The sequence below is a fragment of the Coffea arabica genome, chromosome 7c, assembly GCF_036785885.1.
Source record: "Coffea arabica cultivar ET-39 chromosome 7c, Coffea Arabica ET-39 HiFi, whole genome shotgun sequence".
Classification (NCBI taxonomy): Eukaryota; Viridiplantae; Streptophyta; class Magnoliopsida; order Gentianales; family Rubiaceae; genus Coffea; species Coffea arabica.
In genome coordinates, this window is record NC_092322.1 from 2259267 (window position 1) to 2279446 (window position 20180).

Below are 20180 nucleotides of genomic sequence, written 5' to 3' on the forward strand. Positions count from 1 at the left end.
ATGGGATTCCTTTTACTTTAGCAGTTTAGCCCACGTGGGGAAAACATACCATAAAAAAAAAAGGGGGATAATTTCATAAACCTCCCCTAAGGTTTCTCTGATTGTTTAACTGATTTCTTTTTTAGTTTTAAAAATTACACTAATCTCCCTTAAGATTTATAATCTCATAATATCTACGTCTAATCAATAATTAAAAAATGATATTAAGAAAAAAAAAGATAACATGATTTTTCCATTACCCTTCATCTACTATATTATTTAGATAACTAATACTAAGCCACATATTAAAGAAAAAAGCTAGAATTTGTTGTTTTATCATCAGGAATTAAAGAAAAAAAGCTAGGATTTGCGTCACCTTGGTCTTGCACTATTGCCTTGCCCTGGTGCACCTCACCAAATCCAAGGCCTGTTTGGAAGCCCTATTTTTTACCAAGTTTTTATTATACTAGTTTTTTAACAACTTGTGTTACAGGAACCCCAAAAAATGTATCAAAGTTTTTAACCTACACACTTAAAATATCCAAAACACAACAAAAAAAAATTCCCTTCCCCTTTTCTTCTTCTTCCTCCCCCACTATCACCTCCATTGCCGGCTCCGTCGCCGGTTCCCACCCCAATTTTCGGTGCCGGTGCCGGTTTTCTTTTTTTTTTCCCCCATTTTTTCCCTCTCCCCGTCTTCCTTCCCTGCCATCTTCCACTCTTGTCTTTTTTTTTTCTCTCTACGTCCGGTGTCATTCCTCCCCCACCTCTCTGTGGAAAAAAAAAAAAAAAAAAAAGGACTAACAACTTCCAGCGGCCTCGGTTCCACTCAAGGATCTCTCTCACGAGAGGCAGTAAGAGCTTCACTATAGCAGTGAAGCAGTCAAACAGTGAGAGCTTTACAGTATATCTTTCTTCATGTATTTGGCTCCCTGAGCCGTTTGCCCTTCCCTGTCTCACTGAGCTGCCTAACCCAAGTAACTGTCGGCCGTTCTCTTATTCGAATCTTCCTTCCTCCCGTCTTGCTGGATCCTGTACCTGCTCATCACTGTGCTCTTGGTAAAGATGGTGAGAAGCGGGAAGGGAACAAGGGAGGCAGGGGTGGCGGGACAGAAGGGGCTGCAGGGGGAGGGGGAAGGGGCAGAGGGGGGTGGCAGGGGGAGGGGGAAAGCGGGGGGAGGGGAGGAGAAAGGGAAAGGGAGGAGAGGGGTGGCGGTTGCTGGCAGGCTGCTGGGGTGGCGGAGGTAACGGGGAAAAAGAAGAAAAAGAGAGGAAAGAAAAGAAAAAGGAAAAAAAGAAAAAGAAAAAGAAAGGGAAAGAGAAAGAGAAAAAAAAAGAAAAGGAAAAAAGAAGAAAAAAAAAATTTTTACCTTACAAAAACTTCTACAAAATTTTTCACCTTACAAAAACTTCTATAAAATTTTTTCAAAAACTTCTACAGTGCACTACAGTAAAGTTTTAGACAAACTCCCAAAAAACTCGGGTTCCAAACAGACCCCTAGTCCGAGAAAAAAAGTTCGCTCTATGTAATGTTTCGATTGCAAGCTTTTTTTTTTTATTATTTGTTGTTAATCATATTTAACAATGATTATATAATTGAAAAGAGTAATTTGAATCTTGTATTGAGTGAAAAAATATAGAAGGATGTACTATGTTTTGATGTTATATGTGATTTAACCCATAATGATAAACAACAATTATTTAGCGCTCTCTTTAGTGTATGAGTTGATATTAAGTAAACTAAATAATGTAGTAAATGAGAGGCAGTGATGGAATCACGTTATCTTTTCTTTACTAATATTATTTTTTAATTATTGCTTGGTCCAAAATGTTACGAGATAATTAATTTTGAGAGAAGTTAGCGCAAGTTTTAAAAGCTGAAAGAGACACGTGAAATAGTCAGGAACCTGAGGAAAGGTTTCCGAAATTATGCCCTTTTTATGCTCTCTTTTGTGCCCATTTTGTGCCTCTCGGATACTTCTTATCCTCTTGAAAAGCAGTTAGGTCATGATGTGCACCTGTATTAATATTGCGTGTGTTATCAACCAAAGTAGGAACTAAATTTGGCAAATGCGTGATTCAGTCAGGAAATTCTTGTATTGAGGCACAAGCGCATAACTTCATGCTATTTCCAGTGAACCATGAGGAGAATATATAGGGTCCCTTAGGTTGAGCGAGACTCTCTTTGATGTGTCCTGAATGTAATTTAACTTTTCTCCTATTAAATGCCTATTGTCGAAAAGTAACAAAAAGCCTTTGTGAGGTCTTGTGAGAGTGTGCTCTTGAAAAAAAGAATGAGTGTTCCCCTTAGGAGTTGTCCCACGTCGAAACTTAGTATGGGTGAGTAGCAAGGCTTAAGGTCCTCAAAACTTCACTCCAGTCAGCAATTGTCTGGATGGTGAGGTTCTGTGGGTCTCCCCTTAGATTGAGTGAGACTCTCTTTGGTGTACCCCAAGTGTAGTTTAGCTTTTCCCCTGTTAAATATCTATTGTCGAAAAAAATGCACAGTTGCTTGTGACAGATATTAGTACATTTATTTGATGTCTGCTTATTTTAATTTAATATCATTATCATTTGTCTCGTGAACAGCGACTGAGGGTTAATCACCATGTCAAACGATGACAACTGATTATAAATGATCTAACTAAAATCTTTTCCAGCTTTCTAAGTATCATTTAGATTGCCTTCTCGATAATCCTGATCCATACCATTTTGCCCATACAAGATAGGACTGATCTATAGATTCCAATACTGCGGTGTCTCCATCTGAAAATGAAGCGACTGGGACTCACGAATCGAGCTTACTAGATATAAGCGAAAGGAGCTCAAAAAAAAAAAATTTTCCCTACCAAAAGGAGCTCAATTATTAATGCAAAAGCAATCAAACTTCAGCCGAAGCAACTGAGTTTCGTCTGCTGGAACGATTGGTGGTCGCACCGAAAAGTATGCCGTACCATATGTACGCAGTGGTCAACTACAGCAAAACACTAATTTACTCCCTAAACTGTTTTGTTAAAACCAAAATAGTTCCTAAACTTTATCATGAGGTAGTTTAGTCGCTTAACTATTTTTACAAATCTTTAAATAGTCCTTCAATTTTATTATGACTTAATTTAGTCCCCCAACTATTTTGCTCCATATTTGACTCATTCATCTAATTTGTTAGTGACTTTTTGTACTCACAATTAGGAGTAAAATAGAAAATTCAGTCATTGCCCTTATTAAAATAATATAAAAACGGATATTTGTGAGAAAATCTATAACGAAGTTGAATCACATGTAGAGGAAAAAAGATGGAGCTTTTTATGGAGAAAAAGAATGGAGCTGATGCCCAAAAATTTCGCATGGATCCAATTAAATAGAAGAAGAAGAAGAAAATAGCATAACAGGAGCATGCAAAAAGCAGGAAAAAAAAAAAGGTGCTAGCAATATGATTGCCCCTTTGAGAAATAAAGCTAAAAAAAGTTCTTTTTTTTCCCCCTTGAAATTCAATTTTGTCGCCGATTTCTCGACAAATATCTATTTGTTCTATTGTTTTAGAAAGGGTTATAGCTAGATTTTATCTTTTTCCCTTAGTTGTTGGTGTAAAAAAGTTGATAAATTGGGTAGATTAACCAAATAAGGACCAAATTGCCAATTAAATATAGGCGAGGGACTATTTTAATTTAAGTAAAATAGTTGAGCGACTAAAATAGTTCATAATAAAGTCTAGGAACTATTTTGACCTTTATAAAAATAATTGAGAGACTAAATTGACTCATAAAAAAGTTTGGGAACTATTTTGACTTTAACAAAATAGTTTAGCGACTAAATTGAAGCGAAGGACGCCTGTCCTTCAAGCATTTTTGCCCTCTTCGTAACAACGTAAGTTACTTAGGAGGAAAAACAGACAAGACCGAAGGAGCTTATAATATATATATATATATATATATATATATATATATATATATGGTTCGTCTTTTGAATTTGGAAGGATAAAGGATTTCCCTTTTCTGTTAAGTAATGTTCATTTCGTTCCATTGAAATTGTCATACTTTCTATTTTGAAATATTTTAAAATATTTATCATGTTAGAAAAATCAAAACACATTTTAGTTTATCTTTCTAATATAATCATTCATTCTAATCATATGTACGTTACTATTCAACTTTAAATTTTGAATTTATGAAGTAAAATTAAGAAGAAAAGTATAAACATCACAATCAAATCATTTTTTTTTATAAAAAAGTTGAATTCTTGAAACATGACAAGAGAAAGCAGGCAAAATCATTCATTTCAAGCTAAAACACCCGATGAGTCCAAAAAAAAAAAAAAAAAACTAAAACTAAAACACCCGAAGTCCAGTCCAGATTTCAAAGCCAAGATATTTTACTTTCCCAGCAGCATTATCGCCCACAAAATAACACCATCCTTTTCTTTTGGTTCTTTCTTAATAATAATAGGCTCCCGTGATTCCGTCAAGGACATCGGGATCGGGTGGCCTCGACCATCATGAGTCATGTGTACATGGCCACAAAAGAATTGGGTCAGAATTAGGCAACTTTATCCATGACTTCACGTGGTCCATAGAGGGAGGACAAATGCCTGGTGATTCATGTGGTTCCCTTCCTCCGCCATCTTGTACTGTTTTTTTTTTTTTTTTTTTTTTTTTAAGATTTGCAAAAATGCTTTCGACGTAGAAAGATCCTGAAGAACGTCCAAACTCAGGACGTTCCACGGTGAGAAATGTTGTTGATTCTTGTGGTTGAGTTCGCATCTATGTATAGAAATTCATGCCAAGATTCAAAATCGAGTAGTAGTCTTCGAACTCAAATTTCACAGTAAGCGACTCTTTAAAATCTTGTTTTTTATTAATTATCACGTTAAATAATTTTTTAAAAAATTCAGACACCTTTTGTTGTGATTCATATCGCATCGACTTCTTAAATCTAATTGAACCTCTTCGTTGGATTAGATTAGAATAGAATAGAATGATGTACGATATTATAGATGAAAGCGACGGTCACGATTGACCAAAAAAAATTTTGTCAGTGCAACGAATAACGTAAATGGGCATCAAGTCGAACTTGGATCATCTGACGTCTTGGACGCATGCATTGCCCGGTGCAATTCTCATCCTACCACGCCGTTGAGAGTGGACCCTGGCCGATCGCGATTTGAGGACAAACACACCGAACGCGGACGACGTGGAAGGTGGGAACGAATCGAAGAATTCTGAGGAAGAGGAGGAAGCCAAATTCCTCAGAATTATTGAGAAAGGGGACGAAGATTTTCATGTGGTGGGGTCTTCAATCTTCATGAGACAGCGAGCCAAGGTCGTCCTCATCCTCCGTACGCCCAATGGTACGCTTCCATCAATTTGCAAGTTACGTTTTGCAGTTGCCAGATTTCAGCAGCTAATCGTTGAACGTTGCTTCGTAGCTTGGAATTGGACGTAAAAGCTCCTTAACTTGATCATCAATCATCATTTAACTTCTGATGCTTATTCCTGATTCTCGGGTACCCGTCCCGTCCATCCATCGACGATCGCCTTAATTTGTCGCCTGCAATTAGAGCTGTCAACGGTCCGGGTCTAGACTCGGATCCGGACCAGGTCCGTTAAATTTATCCGAATATGGGTAGGGATTTAATTTCGTTATCCGAACCTGAATCCGGATCCGTTTTGTCAAACAAAAAAACGGGTCGGATACGGAATATAGTATTTCGACCCGTATTGGACCCGGATCCGGATATAAATAGATTAATAATTTAAAATATAATTTGATTAGAATGATGTATTTGAGTAATTAATATAATCAGATCCGAATCCTAAACAATATAATTTGATTAGGGTGATGTATTTGAGTAAGGTTAATTTGATTTCTTTTCTTATTTGATTTTTTTGTATTAGTAAGAAATTAGTTTATAAATATATGTTTTTTTCTCATTTTTGTTAGAAATTATAAATATTGTTAGTTTCTTTTCGGGTAGATCCGGATCCGGAACATAGAGTAAAAGACCCGTCGAATAAACGGGGGTCGGATCCGGATCCGATATAGTATGCCTTCGACCCGGATCCGGGCCGTTGACGGGCCTACCTGCAATGTATTCTCCTGACTGGACTGGACTCTCTTCTTCATGCTCAGGGTGGACTCCAATGTTTGTGATCGGCCCACTTGTATTCCTCCCCATTCTTTGAATGTGGACGGTCAGGAAGGCAGAATATAAAGCTTACTTGGATTGAAATATAATAATATCTAATCCCTTTTGCACATTTATGAATCACACATTCTAAAAGCTTGCAATCCAAACGATGCATGAGAGGATTTGTAAAATAAAAAAGGTGACTGTATTTGTTGGGAGAAACTAGACCAATTAGGGTGAAGCCGAACTTGCAAACAGACCTTAGAGTTTGTTTCGATTGCATTTTTTGAGGATTTTTTTATACTTACCAGCATAGTACTTTTTAAAAAGTACTACTATAGGAAAAAAAAAAAAAAAAAAAAACAAGGGTACTATAGAACTTCCCAGTGTGATAAATGCATTTGTAAAATAAATGATTGAAAAACTTATTTGAAGTTTTTGACAAATAGATCAAGGCCTTGATTGGGGTTGCGATGCTTTTGTTAAAAATAAAATAGAAAATAAAAAATTTTATAATTTGTTTGGTGAGTATCATTCATTGAATTTAGAAGCAAAGTTTTTCACCAATAAAATACTTTGACATAAGTTAAAAACAGAGTGCTTTTAAAGCAATTTTTGTATTGTAAAAAAATTAACTTCAATAACTTTATTATAAAATGTTGAACTAATTAAAGAGATAAAGATGTTTTAAAAATTTAAAATTACACATTATCAAATAGAAAAATACTTATACAAGCATACATCCAAATAATATGATTAACCACTTAATAAATCCTCCGATAAAAAAACTCACTTTATTACTAATTATGGCTTTATTTGGATTATGATTTTTTGTAAAATTTTTTAAAAATTTTTCATAAACACAATTTTCAATTAAGTTTTTATCTTATACATATTAAATTACTATAGTATAGTTTTTCGACAAAAATCCCTAAAAATAGCCATTCAAGCAGACTCTAAACGCTTTTTCACGACTCTAACTGCAATCCTAAACTGACACTAATTGTGCCAAGTTATCAATTCACCTGCTCCAATTTCTCACGAAAGGAAAAAAATGAAAGTCTGCTGACAGAAGGGGACAGCATCGCGTACAAATATTCCGTGGTGGATAGCAGGGACACGAGCATAGCTCGCTCAATCTCAACTCAGTACCCAATTGTTCTCTGCTTCTTTTCCTCTTGGAGAATTTCCCCAGAGAGAGAGTGTCAAGGTCTGAACCGTCTTTTCGCAAGTTTTCTCCTCCACCGTCTCGTAACGCATGATTGATCGGTAAAATTTTCGCTTCGAACGTTTCTTTAGATCACTTGATTCGTCCCAACTTCTTGTTGATTGGTTGTTATTTGTCTCGTTGACTCGATTCATCGTGTCTCTGATAGTTTTTGGCGTTGGAGGGTTTACTAGTTTATTTAGGTATTACTTAGAATTTAGCAGATTAATTAGTTTGATGTGGTACATCACTCCGATTTAGCTTTGAAGTTATGGCTTCGGGAAATTAGTTTTTAGCTGTTGTTTTACCTTGTTCTCAAAACGGCAGCAGAAACTTGTGGCCAAGTGAATGGCCAATCTGCTGTCCGAACTTTGGGCGATTATTTTGGGGGATTTCTGGGAGAAGCTGACGACTGCTCGTGCTTTGATGTTTATATGCCAGCTTTGGGCAATTTGCTTGTGATATTTTCACTGTTTGCTTAGGTTGCAGTAATAACACTAAGAATACAGTTATTGAATGTTTGCAAGCTGCATTTTTTCTTTTTTTGCCCTTTAATTGGTTTTGATGATTATTTTAGTTGGTATTAATCCATGATAAGTTTTGATTGCTTAAAATTATTTATCAATTGAGTGTGTCATATTTTCTTGCTGTTCGCAAGATTTCTCAAAGTTGGTTATGTGGGCCGAAAAATGCAACCTTTCTGCAAATCCCATTTATTACATTTGTCTTGCAGTTTGATATTTTACACTGGATGCACATCAACTTTCTTTCTCTTCAGGTTTGACCTCATCGAATGACTGAGAAGGGTATCTCAGCTTAAAATGGTCATCTTTTAGTCATTTCGAAGGCGGAGAATGTGGAACTTTGCATCCAATTGTCTAGCTGGTAGGACTAAGAAAGATATCCTGAGGCCAGCTCAGGATGTAATGGATTCCTCAGATGATGACGCTTCTTCCATTGCCAGCGGAGAGGAGGGATTGGAGTGCCCTATATGCTGGGAATCCTTCAATATAGTGGAAAATGTACCTTATGTCCTGTGGTGTGGCCATACACTTTGTAAAAACTGCATCCTAGGTCTGCAATGGGCTGTTGTGAAATTCCCCCCTTTACCGATCCAGCTTCCTCTTTTTATCTCATGCCCCTGGTGCAATCTCTTATCACTTCGACTAGTTTACAAGGGAAACCTTAGGTTTCCTCGGAAAAACTTCTTTCTTCTCTGGATGCTTGAGAGTATGAATGGTGACCGAGTAAAGTCGCGTTCTGTCTTTTGTGGGGATCAGCCGCAGGCATGGTCATCCGGTGGGAAAGCAACGGGAAACTCTAGCATCCGGAGGGCACATTACATGCATAACTCGGAGTCGTCAGGAACAAATCATAGTAATACTCGCACTAACAGTTATGTTGCTGCAGAGAGATTGTGTGCTTCATTGAAGAAGTCCTTGGTCTTCTTTGTTCATTTGACAGCCAAGTTTCCGCTGGTGGTCATCTTTCTTCTTATAACGTTATATGCAATACCTGCCAGTGCTGCCATCTTGGCCTTGTACGTACTCATTACTGTTCTGTTCGCGCTTCCATCCTTTCTGATCCTGTACTTTGCGTACCCAAGTTTGGATTGGCTGGTTCGGGAAATTATCACTTGACTTCGTGTGACATAAGCATCGAACCTTTTTGCTTCACAGGGTGGAAATTATGTCGGTTTGACCCGCGTTCAATTTGTTAGTTTGGATTACTGTTAGTTATTGCGGTCCATGCCTAGCCTGTTGGTTTGGCAGTTCTGGTGTGGCAATTGTTGTTCTACAGGCAGATTGGATCATGTTTTATTTTTCCAGTGGTCTGCTCTCTGGTAAGAATGTTCAAGAAAAAATTGTTGTATTTCCTTTTTTTTCTCGAATGGAAAGACTATTATAAATCTCATCCAAGACCAAGAGTAGTAATTTCAAGAGTTGGGCAACTGCCCTCGGATCAGGAAAATCTCTCCTTCACGCCCAGTTTCGTTACAGAGTTTGGTGGCAATTTTTGCCGAAAGGCAGCTAACATTATTGCTGTTTCCGGTTGTTTTGATGCGGAATAAAGAAATTTTCTGGAGCCACTGCTTTAATTTGTGGATTTCTCTAATTCTATGCTAAACATCTCGTGGAGCCTCACTTTTAATCCCTCTGTCTAGTGTCTGCCACCACTTGAATTTGGACCTTTTGTCCACCCACCCTTCTTCCTTGGCCCTCGTTCACTGTTTAGAGATTATCCGTGTTGGGACATTGGAGATGCAAGCCTTCCTAAGGCGACAATATGAAACGCGAATTCGAAAATCATAAATTCGTCGTCTTTGACGCCTCAGGACCGAGAATGGGCAAACCCGGGAAGCTATTCCGGGAAGTTCTTTTCAATTCGAGGCAGCTCTCATTGGCCTTTTTTTTTAAAAAAAAAAAAGAAAAGAAAAGATTTCATCCACGAAAATCCCAAGGAATCCAATTGTATATCGTCCACGTGTCACGAAATTAACCCAAGGGCTTGTCCTGATTCAATTGCCCTCGTGGCTGATACATAATCCTGAAACTATGCGCTCTCGGCCACAATTTAGATTTGCAACTCCCTCACCTGAGCTGACGCTAATTTGGCACTAATTTAATTTGGGGAGTGGGAGCAAATTTTATTTGAAAATGGTGGCAGGCATCAATTTGACCTCGCCGAAGTCCACTTTATTGCCAAATCATTCATCTTCAGGAGAATCAAACGCTACTGCTTTCCTTGGTGGGTCACCTTTAAATGGTTTATCTTTTCAATTAAAACCCAAAGTAGTCAAGAATGTCAATTTGGTAGTTGCTTCCGGAAAAGCCATCAGCAGCACGAGCGGTAGCAGTGGCGGAAGGTTCTACTTCAATATCACTGGGTTTCCTTTCCCTCTTGGTCCTTTCCTGAATAGGCGGACAATCAGAACTGAGGTTAGTAATTTGCGCCCTCGTTTTTTCAGTCCTGGCTCTTGACCTTTCTGCATCAGAGCAATAATCCTGTCTAGTTGAATTTCTGCTTTGCTGCCGTTTTTCTTGTGGGTTAGTTTCGTGAGTCCTGTGCATATACTGTCCATCCATCGATCATCCGATGAAAGGTTTTGATTCAAGAATCAAGTGAGGCAGTTAGTTTTTTTTTTTTTTTTTTTTTTAAATTCTACTTTAAGACGAGTATTGCCTCAAAAACTAAATATTATTACTGCCACTGGACTCAAAAATCTAGTGTGTACAACGTGAATGCCCAAATTAGGAAACTTCTGTAGCTCAGCTGTTTCCACTTACTTGAAAAAAGTTTGATCCACATCTACCTTTTGTCCTTGCCTCCTTGGGGGATAAATATATTGGTCATGAATCACGTATTATTTTCATCTCTAGCATTGTGTGAATTGCACTTTTACGAAGAATGGTGGAATGGGCGAGATTCTGAATTCTAACTGTTGTTATCAGTAAATTCACAGGCCGTAAAAGACTCCATATGGCTATTCGAACAAGAGCAAGCACTGGGTTTCAGCAGCGTCTCGACAAACATCAGGATGACTGTGATCAAACTTAAGTCTGGCGGGTTGTGGGTTCATGCACCAATTGCTCCAACCAAGGAATGCATCGAGGTATTTAATGTACCAATTTAACTTGTTTAATATATATTTTGGAGAAATTACCTTCGCTTTTCATATCTGAATATCTTATAGGACTCCTTCCAATATTGGGTTCAACATGGAAGGTTCTCTATGTTACTCTCATATTCATTCTAGTGCTTAGGGTTGCAAGCGAGTTCAGTTTCATGAGGTTATGGCGCGCTTTGACAAACTGCAATTTTTGTGAACTTATTGTGTAGAAATTTATGTCAAATAAACCAATTAGGTTGTGATACTGCTATTGTACTGGAATATTGAATTTGTAGGTCATTCTGGCTTCTCAACCTGCACACATTGTATTTTTTTTTTTTTTTCAAACATTTGTATCTCTTATCGATATGTGTCATTTAATTGTTATCCATTCATGCTATTGCTTTTTCCAGCTTGTGAAAGAGTTAGGAGCTCCAGTGGAATATATTGTTCTGCCTACATTTGCATACGAGCATAAAATATTTGTCGGTCCATTTTCCAGAAAATTCCCTCGGGCTCAGGTTTGGGTGGCACCAAGGCAGTGGAGTTGGCCTTTGAACTTGCCACTTGAATTCTTCGGAATTTTTCGAGCCAAAACATTGAAAGATGACGACACATCAACACCGTGGGCTGATGAAATTGAACAGAAAGTTCTCAGCTGTCCTGAAGTTGGTATTATAATGTTCCCTGCATTGAGCTTTACTGTTATATCACCACTCCTTGTCTCAGATGCGTTCTTGTCAATCTTTCCAGGAATTGGACCATACGTGGAGGTGGCATTCTATCACAAACATTCAAGGACACTACTAGTAACAGATGCTGTAATATTTGTCCCCAGGCAACCTCCAGAGTGTATCAGCAAAGAGTCCTTGTTAGCGTCTGCGAAAAATGGTCTGGCTGTTAAAGTCCTTAGCAAGGGAAAGGAAGTACCTAATGAACCAGTAGTTGATGACAACAAGAACCGACAAAAAGGTTAATTCTCTATATCACTTCAAGCGGCACTTACTGCTTCCGAAATCAAATGCAGTAACATCCAGAAAGTTAGATGTAAATATTTCCTCTTTGGAAGATTGAATTCGATCATTCTTTTGATACAGGATGGGAAAGAATGGTTCTCCAAATTTTGTTTCTTGGTCCTTCTAACCTTTTGGAGCCCAATGCTAGCTTTGCACAAATGTCACAAAAGTTGATTGTTTCGCCCATTGTGAAGACATTAGTCTTCAGTAAGGTTCCTGAAAAGGCAAGTAGCAAATTCAGTGCAGAGTTGCATTAATAGTATTTGGTATATTTAGAGCTACGTCATTATATCTTGGGTTACAACGTCTTGTCTGCTATCTTTGGTACATCTACCTCTGGCTTTGCTGTAGATGTAGCTCATGATACACTGCGAGTCGGTTACTTGATTTAAGGTACCGGGCTCTTTGCATTAGAGTTTATTGCCACTATAGCAGTGCCTTTAGGTTTTTTTTTTTTTTTGGATTTTGCATGACGCTACGAGTTTTGGCCACGAATGGAAGCTACCCAGACAGAGTTTAACCTTTTCATATATGGATTTGAAAAGTATTTTTGCTTAACCTGCAGGATCACGGCATATCATGTAGTTCAAAATGTTATGGCTTAACATTGCATGTTTCTTGTAAATAGGTCAGAGATTGGATTGATAGCATAGTCCGCGATTGGAGGTTCAAGAGAATAATCCCTGCTCACTTCGCTGCTCCAATAAATGCAAGCAGGTCAGATTTCTTGGCGGCATTTGCGTTTTTGGATGACCTATTGGGCGAGCAGTATGTTACTCGACCTTCTCTCTCGCTTCTATTCACATCACTCCTGGGAAAGGCTGCAAGTTACTTTCCTCCTGATGACATGAGGACTTTGTCTTCCCTGGATGAGTTCCTAGTCTCAGTGGGAGTGGTGAAGAAGACAGTCTCTGGTCGGAAAAGAAGATGAAAGCATGAAGGCCAAGGTTTCTGGTAAATTTTATAGGTTATGTACGTCTAGGCGGGGTTAAAGAGCCCATCTACAGGATAAATGCTGTAGTACTCTTTCTTTTAACTTTGCGAAAAGCAAGTCAAATACATAGCGGATTTTGAGTGCAAGTACTGGATATTGGGAGTATACGTGAATAAATTTATCAAGAAAGTTGATTGTTCTGCTAACTGAAAATAATAAATTGTCCAAAGCGGCCGTCCCTGGAAATCGATTTGGCTTCTCTATCACCGGACTATTTACTCTTCAGTGTTCGGTTGGAGCAAGGTCGCCATCCCGGACCTGCTAATCTCTCCCACCTAAAACATAAAGACTCATGATGTTATTGTGGCCCGGCAGCAGCCCAATTATGTTATGTTTTTATGACCGTTTTTCCTGATGTTAATCGGACATGCCAAAGAGATGATCAGCTGGGTCTAAGTATGGTGGAGAACGTGCGTTTGGTGTGGGGCGTAAAGAGCTGGTAGAACAAGAGAATCCGAGGCTTCTTACTGGCAGTGGTAGACTCCTGCATTATTAATTCACAAAGAGAGATGGATTATGTTTGCTCCCGTTTGCATTTTTTTTTTTTTCGAAATTTTTGTAGAAAAATGTGCTATAATAATTTGATATATGTGAGATAAAAAAAATAATTAAAAAATATATTCACGAAACACGTTAAAATTTTTCCTTGAAAAATTGCCTGTCTTAACCTTCATGTCTTGCCTGCTTAATTGCCTGTCGTGTGTCTTTTTCTTTTCTTTATTACAGATATCTGTAGGATCAACTTATTTTCTACTACTTGCCTCTTCTTCTTGATGATTGCACCCCGCCTTGTTTCAGGGAAAGACCCTTAAATGTCTACTAGTTAAGCAATCTCACAGAAAAGAAAAATTGTGATGATGCCTTCTATTCTTCTGCTACTAATTAAGCAATTTAACGAAAGTGAGGAACGTTCGAATGGTGGGAGCACAGGGGCTCCTCTCGATGTCTTAGTAAAATAAAATATTGTGGTCATTTTCTCGTTTCTTGCTTTCTTTTCACTCAACTTTTCTCCGTGCATGTGGAAGGTAAGAAAGCAAGTCGGCAAAGGCTGTGGGGCTGCACCTTTTTCTTTTAGAGGTTCAGAAATTTGGGAGGTGGGAATTGCACCATCAAAGTATGTTAAAAGTGAGCCCCATCGGGCCTTTGGCCCGGTGGTCATCGCACAAGACTTAAGTCTTGGTGATACGGAAGATCAATGGTTAAACTCTTGACTTCCATCAATTTATTATTATATGTGGCGGTTTTAATTGGCCATGTTGGATGGAATCTCTACTCACATCGAGTTCTCCTTTTCCCTTCCTCTAGATTATGCTAGATTATATTATACGAATTCTATCGTTGTGACAAAAAAAAAGTATATTAAAAGTAAGCAGAGGAGGAAGAATGGTTAGAAAAAGGAACTTCTTAATCATCATTTTCATCTTCGTGCTGAAATGTGTCACAAGATTCATTTTGTCTAGTTCTGTGGTACAGGATAGGAGTGCTCCGTAAAGATCTTAAATAATTTTATATACACTGTCAATGTATATATCATCATGATTGGATGGACGACACGTGAACAAAATTTTAATTTTAAATTCAAATTTTATACATGTGTTATATATCTAACGATGACAATGTATACACACAAGATTAATCCAAAATCTTATGACGCATTAAATTCATTTTTGATTGCCTTCAATTTTCTACCATGTTTGAGTCTTTGGGACAACAGATAATAGAGCTATTTAACCTAAAAATGAACAAGATGTATCGAGATATTTATTCGCCTGCGTTCCGGTGGGGGTGCGAGCACAATTCATGGATAGACAAGAGGTATCGGTGGTTTGTTATTAGTTTGCTGTTGGTGAGAAGGTTACAACCAAATCCACCTGACAAAGAAAATAAACAAACAACAAAGGGATGAGAGTGGGAACTGATACTAGTTCAACTCCCCGCTAACAAAAATAAACTACAGATGAGATGGTGGGAGCTGGAAGCGAAGTCATCCCGGCTTCTGGAAGAGACGTGAACTACATTAATTAATATTCCTTCCACCCAATAATATTTGCCTGTGGTTGTTTTGTTCAATATTAACAGACTACCAAACTCTTACTTCACAGTATTAAATCTATTTTAGATCGATATATATATATATATATATATATATATATTAATGAGTTTGAATACATATCATATATGCAAAAATTTAAATTCAAAATAAAATTATGTGGTATGCATTTAGATCAGATAATGTCTACATTGTCGATTTAACTTCAAATTATATGGATGTAGAAAATTTGAGCCCAACTAAGCTGCGGAACTTTGAACTTGATTGAACTACCGTCAGATCAGACGGGTGCACTATACACTTGTATGAATTTAGAGCAATCTTCATATAGAGACACATTGATGATAAGAGGTAAAGTTTAAACCCTTGATCTCTCACTCCAGAATTAATGTGATGGTCAACTTCTCTAAAAGGACTTAGTTTTGAGCACTGATTCAAATGTTAATTTTCTAGCCGAGTGTCCATGTACATACTAATCTACCAATCCAACGGGGCGTCATATGCATACTTGAGTATTGGATTAAGCGGTGTTTTCCTAACTTGTGTCCTATCTAAATTTTAGCTAATCTAGTGTATATATATTTATATATATAATTGTTTGCCTTCCAAACTATTTTCATCTAAAATATTTTTATATTTTCAACAAACACATTTTAAATCACTTTTTTAACTTACGCATATCAAATCACTAAAAAAAAAAAAACTCTAGGACCTTATTTTCCAAAATAAATTATCCATTTCCCATCTGCTATTCCATTCTATAACCCTTTTAATAAAATATCCATTGTTTTTTACGTTTCTTTATTCTATATCGCTTTTAATAAATAATCTATTAAGGAAAGGTAAGACAGATTTTGCCGTCATTATCAAGTGTCAGCTTGCGCAATATGTCCTCATCCTGTCCTTTCCATCACACACACTCTCACTCTCTCTCTCTCTCTCTCTCTCTCAAAGATGCGGTAACAAACGCGCAAATTCACGCACGCCAAAAGCCCAACAGCCAAAAACCCAGAAGAAGAAAACATAAAAAATGAAGAATCAGTAAATACGGAAAAAAGTGGTTGCTGGCACGACCCTTGAAGCTAAAAGCCTACAAAAGGAGGTGGGCTTTTTCTTCTTCTTCTCCCTCTCGTATTCCTTTTCTGGTTGAATTTTTTTACTTTGGCTTCGTTGTTAAGCAGAATACGAAAACAGAAGAATAAGAAAAAAGCACAGAGGTACGCGTATCTTTGGGTTTTGATCATCCTTTGTTAACTGTACCATTGAAGGAGCTGTTTGCTCTCGTGAATTTCCATATGCGTTGCGTTTTTTCCTGTTTCCGAGTTTTGGGAAACGGGTTGGTGAAAAAAATCGAATGCCCTTGTGATCTTTGATGATTGATAGACGGCCCTGTTTGAGATTGTTCTGCGGATTTTGTGCTTCGTTTTTCTTGATTCGTGTGTTTAGCTGTTGATGTTTTGCTTGTGTTTGTTTGCATTTGGGCTCCTGTTAGAAGCTTGCTTCGAATTCAATTCATCCATAATCAGGGGAGTATAACTGGTATGGGGGGTTTTTGTAATTCTTATTCCTCTTTTTTTTCCCCTTTTGAATTGGATTTGTGATTGCTTTGTAATTTGTGATGAATAATAGTGGCAGAAAAGATAAAGGGAAAAGTATGATACGATCATGGGGCGCACGGACAATAATCGATGTTTGTTTTGTTCAAAGCCAGCTGCTTATTTTGTATGGTCTTGTATTGAAATCTTTGATTATACGTTGCTTATGAAGTTTTGCTTGATCTGGTTGTCAGTTTTCAAGAATTTTTTATACAAAAATGAAATCTTCTCCGTTGTTTAGCTAGTGCTATTTTCCTTAAAAGGGAAAAAATGTTGTGACAGGTACTCGTCATCTAAACTCACCTACTTTGAGATTTGAGAGTTGATAATAATAGTTGACCTTGTAGATAAAGATTGCTGAACGGCATTAAATTTATGGGCCATTAAAAAAAGAAGGCAGGATAGTTTCTGGAATTGCGTTGTTTGCTTGCGAAGGTAGAAGTTCTGTTTCCTTCTCTCACTCTTTTCTAAACTTTGCTTCTGTCATAGAGAGAAGAATATTTGCGTGACAATAATGGGGAAGGTAAGAATATATAATTGCTTGTTTTGCAATTAGATGTGTTACTAGGCTTCTGATCTATGTGATCGTTTTAGCAGCAAAAGCATCATTTTCAAATTTGCATTTTGTTTGTCTGACCCACTATATTGCGGGGTTTCTAATTTCTCAGTTTTCTACGTTCCCTACTTATAAGGTTCTAAAAATTTGAAGTATTTTAAAGCCTTTGGCTGAGGATTGGGATAATAATAGTAATTACGTTTGCTTCCAGTTGATCCTCGTGGAAATCGTACGATGCTTCAAACTATTTGTAATTCGTTAGATTTTTAACATTTTGTATGATATTCACATATGTTTTCTTCTATTTGAAGGGTTGCCAGTTTTCAGAACTTTGGTTGTTTGATGGCTGAGGAGATTGTCAATTCACTGGTTGCCTCTGAAATAAGTGAATCAGATGACATTAGTTCACACAAAAGCTCCATAAGTAAACCAAGTTCACCAGATAATGCAGGCAGCATTCTTCCCAGCATTAACAGAACATCTCCTGATTCATGCCCTGATTTCAATGATTCAAGAAGAAATTCTACTGGAAAACGAAGCAATACAAAAGTTGTTCCACATTATCTCAGAGCTTCAACAGGTTCTTGTCATGATTTCTGTAAATATGGCCACAAACATGCTTTTGAAGAGAAGGAAATGCATCCTTTTCGGAAAGGAATTATAAGAACTCCAATTGAAAAGCAGAATTCTGCACTTACTGCATCTTTGGTGGAGAAAAAGAAGGTGACTGTAATGAGGAGAATGGATTCCCCTGGCATGAAATTCCATTCTTCAAGACACGGATCTTCACCTGGTCCAATCAACTTGGCAGATCGTCCTACAATGATCAAGCAGCTACCAGCTAAGAAAGTTGAAGTGTCTCCAAAATGTGACCCATTACCTCAACACAAGGAGTCAAAATCTGAGAAGAGGATGAACAATTTTTCCAGCAAGCATCCTCCTTTGCAGCCTCCCCCAACTAAACAACTCTCTTCTTTTCGGACACTAAAATCTGCTAAACAGGCGGTAAAAGATGAAAAGCCTATGAGTAACTTTTCACTGCAGTCATCTCCTTCTGTGGGGCCACGGCCATCTGCTAAGAATGCAGAAAAAGCTGAAAAGTTGAGGAATAATTTGTCAGAGAAATCTTCACCTTCGGTAGGGAGACAGCAACCAGTATCAAAATCATCTTCATGTTTTCACCCTCCAGAGAGTGTTAAAGGGAGAGACAAAAGAAAAGATGATATGAAGGCAAGCAGAAACCTGGTGGTAACAAAAGTATCTGCAAAGAAAGTATTTGCAGCCCCCACTGCTTTGTTATCTCCTAAGCCTTCCATGAATATAAATGTAGCCATGAAAGCAAAGAAAAATAGAACTTTAAAAGTAGTCTGTCTGACGGATCAAAACAGGGTACAGGGGGAGGAGATGGAAAAGAACAATGGTGAGATTGCCTCTGAGAAAACTTTGCATGTTATTGTGGAAGAAAAAAAGAATCACATGGCAGAATTCACTGACAACAGTGTAGTACCATCATTTGCACTCCAGTCAGTTCCATCACCCAAGTCTCTGTCTCGATCCCCATCTCCATCTTTGTCATCTCATGAAAGAAGAGGAGGTGTTGATGGTGGCTGTAGTGGCGATGGTGATGGTAATGGTGATAGTGAATCTTTGTCATCTCATGGAAGAAGAGGAGAAAATGATGATGGTGATGGTGATGGTGATAGTGTTGAAGAAGAAGAAGGAGGAGGAGGAGGAGGAGAATTTGGAACTTATGATGATGATGATGATGAAGGGGAGGACGCAGAGGAAGGAAATGGATATGCATGTGAAACAACTGGGGAGTTCTGTAACAAAAATGATATGGCAAAGCATAATGGAGGAGAAGCTGGAGATGGAAATCTTAGGAAGACTCTGAGGAAAGGTGTTGTGTTTTCAGAATCTAAAGATCCTAGACCAGTGAAACTAAAGTTTAAGAGAGGTAAGGTTGTGGATCTTCAATCTGAAAATAATGGTGGTCCTAGGAGGCTGCGATTTCGCCGCCCGAGAGTAATGGAAGAAAAACATGATCTGAAGGGTGAACTGCGGAGGAGGAATTTCAAGAAGAAAGAACCTGATGGTGATGGAAATGGTAGTAAACCCAGAAATGAAAATGTTGTTTTGAAGCACCAAGATATGCAGGGGAGGAAAGATGCTCAAGGTTTGTTCAATAATGTTATTGAAGAAACAGCTAACAAGCTTGTTGAGAGCAGGAAAAGTAAAGTTAAAGCCTTGGTTGGTGCTTTTGAAACGGTTATCTCTTTGCAAGATACTAAACCTTCTCCGCAAACCGTCAGTTGACAGCCGGTAGAGTTTTTCATTCTTGATGCTTTGGCTTTTGTAAAGAAAGAGTTGGACGTGAAGCATAAGAGCAAATAAAACTTAAAAGAAAGTAGTTGGAGTCAATGTCTTTGTTCGAGGTATCTGCTAATAATCCCAATGAGGTCCAATACCCATTTTCTTTTAGGGTATGCCTGGTTTTAACTGCTTTCATGCCATTGTTATTGATTGAAAGCCTGTAGCGGTGAATTAACAACGAAAAGGATAGGTAGGGGCAACCTCTCTTGGATGACTGAGTTGTTTTTGTCTTTCTGGTCTTACAAGGATTGACGGTTTTTTGTACATTGTTGATTGTTGTTTCTTCATCTCCTGAAACCGGAACGTGTTATGTTCTTTTGGTTGGTTTTGTAATTGGGTCAGCTTCTTGGATTAAATGGTTGTCCAGGGGGGTGGATGCTCTTTGCAGCACAAAACTTTCAGTTTTTCTGGACTATTTATTATTTGCTAGCTTGTTACTTGATTCACTTCTCTTTTCCTTCGTTTTGATGCGAATTTCCTACCTGAAAATCCTGTCCTATCTTTGGAATTTTTCTTGTTTAGTCTCAAGAACTTCCTGCAGTAAAATGTGCAGATTTTTGTGGTTGTCATGTCATGCATTCGCTAAGGTTGCAGAATTTCCTGTGCTTTGACAGGAAAAATGACTTCCGGTGAACATTTTTACAAAATGGGCTCGTCTTTTCTTGGGACTTCACCCA

General features: G+C 37.9%; 2 protein-coding genes, 1 long non-coding RNA gene and 1 other non-coding gene across 10 annotated transcripts; all 4 read left to right on the forward strand.

Annotated features, from left to right (window-relative positions):
• The first annotated feature begins 4957 nt into the window (after positions 1-4957).
• Positions 4958-5814, forward strand: LOC140010121 (uncharacterized). Its single transcript, XR_011817372.1, has 2 exons — positions 4958-5322; positions 5401-5814. It is a non-coding gene; the product is annotated as an uncharacterized lncRNA (long non-coding RNA).
• A 1283-nt stretch (positions 5815-7097) lies between these two features.
• LOC113698162 (uncharacterized) lies at positions 7098-9223 on the forward strand. The gene is made up of 2 exons (XR_011817630.1): positions 7098-7371; positions 8088-9223. It is a non-coding gene; the product is annotated as an uncharacterized protein (transcript).
• A 635-nt stretch (positions 9224-9858) lies between these two features.
• LOC140010362 (uncharacterized) lies at positions 9859-13015 on the forward strand. Of its 2 annotated transcripts, none has more exons than XM_072057058.1 (6): positions 9859-10248; positions 10773-10922; positions 11333-11591; positions 11673-11891; positions 12017-12159; positions 12564-13015. In XM_072057058.1, exons 1-6 carry the CDS (start codon positions 9967-9969, stop codon positions 12864-12866), a joined length of 1356 nt encoding a protein of 451 aa, XP_071913159.1. In that variant the 5' UTR covers positions 9859-9966; the 3' UTR covers positions 12867-13015. The 2 variants fall into 2 exon arrangements, with proteins under 2 accessions (XP_071913159.1, XP_071913160.1); XM_072057059.1 differs by having other exon boundaries at positions 9993-10248; positions 10762-10922.
• Positions 13016-15910: 2895 nt separating this feature from the next.
• On the forward strand, positions 15911-19949 carry LOC140004217 (uncharacterized). Of its 6 annotated transcripts, none has more exons than XM_072057063.1 (3): positions 15912-16081; positions 16857-17097; positions 17442-19949. In XM_072057063.1, the coding sequence occupies exon 3, from the start codon at positions 17473-17475 to the stop codon at positions 19444-19446; it is 1974 nt and encodes a 657-aa protein (XP_071913164.1). In that variant the 5' UTR covers positions 15912-16081; positions 16857-17097; positions 17442-17472; the 3' UTR covers positions 19447-19949. The 6 variants fall into 6 exon arrangements, with proteins under 6 accessions (XP_071913165.1, XP_071913164.1, XP_071913163.1 ...); XM_072057062.1 differs by having other exon boundaries at positions 16857-17009; XM_072057064.1 differs by lacking the exon at positions 16857-17097 and having other exon boundaries at positions 15911-16081; positions 17451-19949.
• Positions 19950-20180: the final 231 nt, after the last annotated feature.

Bases quoted from the DNA above. Each gene is read 5' to 3' on its own strand.
- LOC140010362 (XM_072057058.1), top strand. From the start codon at position 9,967: ATGGTGGCAGGCATCAATTTGACCTCGCCGAAGTCCACTTTATTGCCA. The intron at 11,592-11,672 runs GTATTATAATGT...CAATCTTTCCAG, and splicing joins TCTCAGCTGTCCTGAAGTTG to GAATTGGACCATACGTGGAG. The intron at 11,892-12,016 runs GTTAATTCTCTA...CTTTTGATACAG, and splicing joins CAACAAGAACCGACAAAAAG to GATGGGAAAGAATGGTTCTC.
- LOC140004217 (XM_072057064.1), top strand. From the start codon at position 17,473: ATGGCTGAGGAGATTGTCAATTCACTGGTTGCCTCTGAAATAAGTGAA.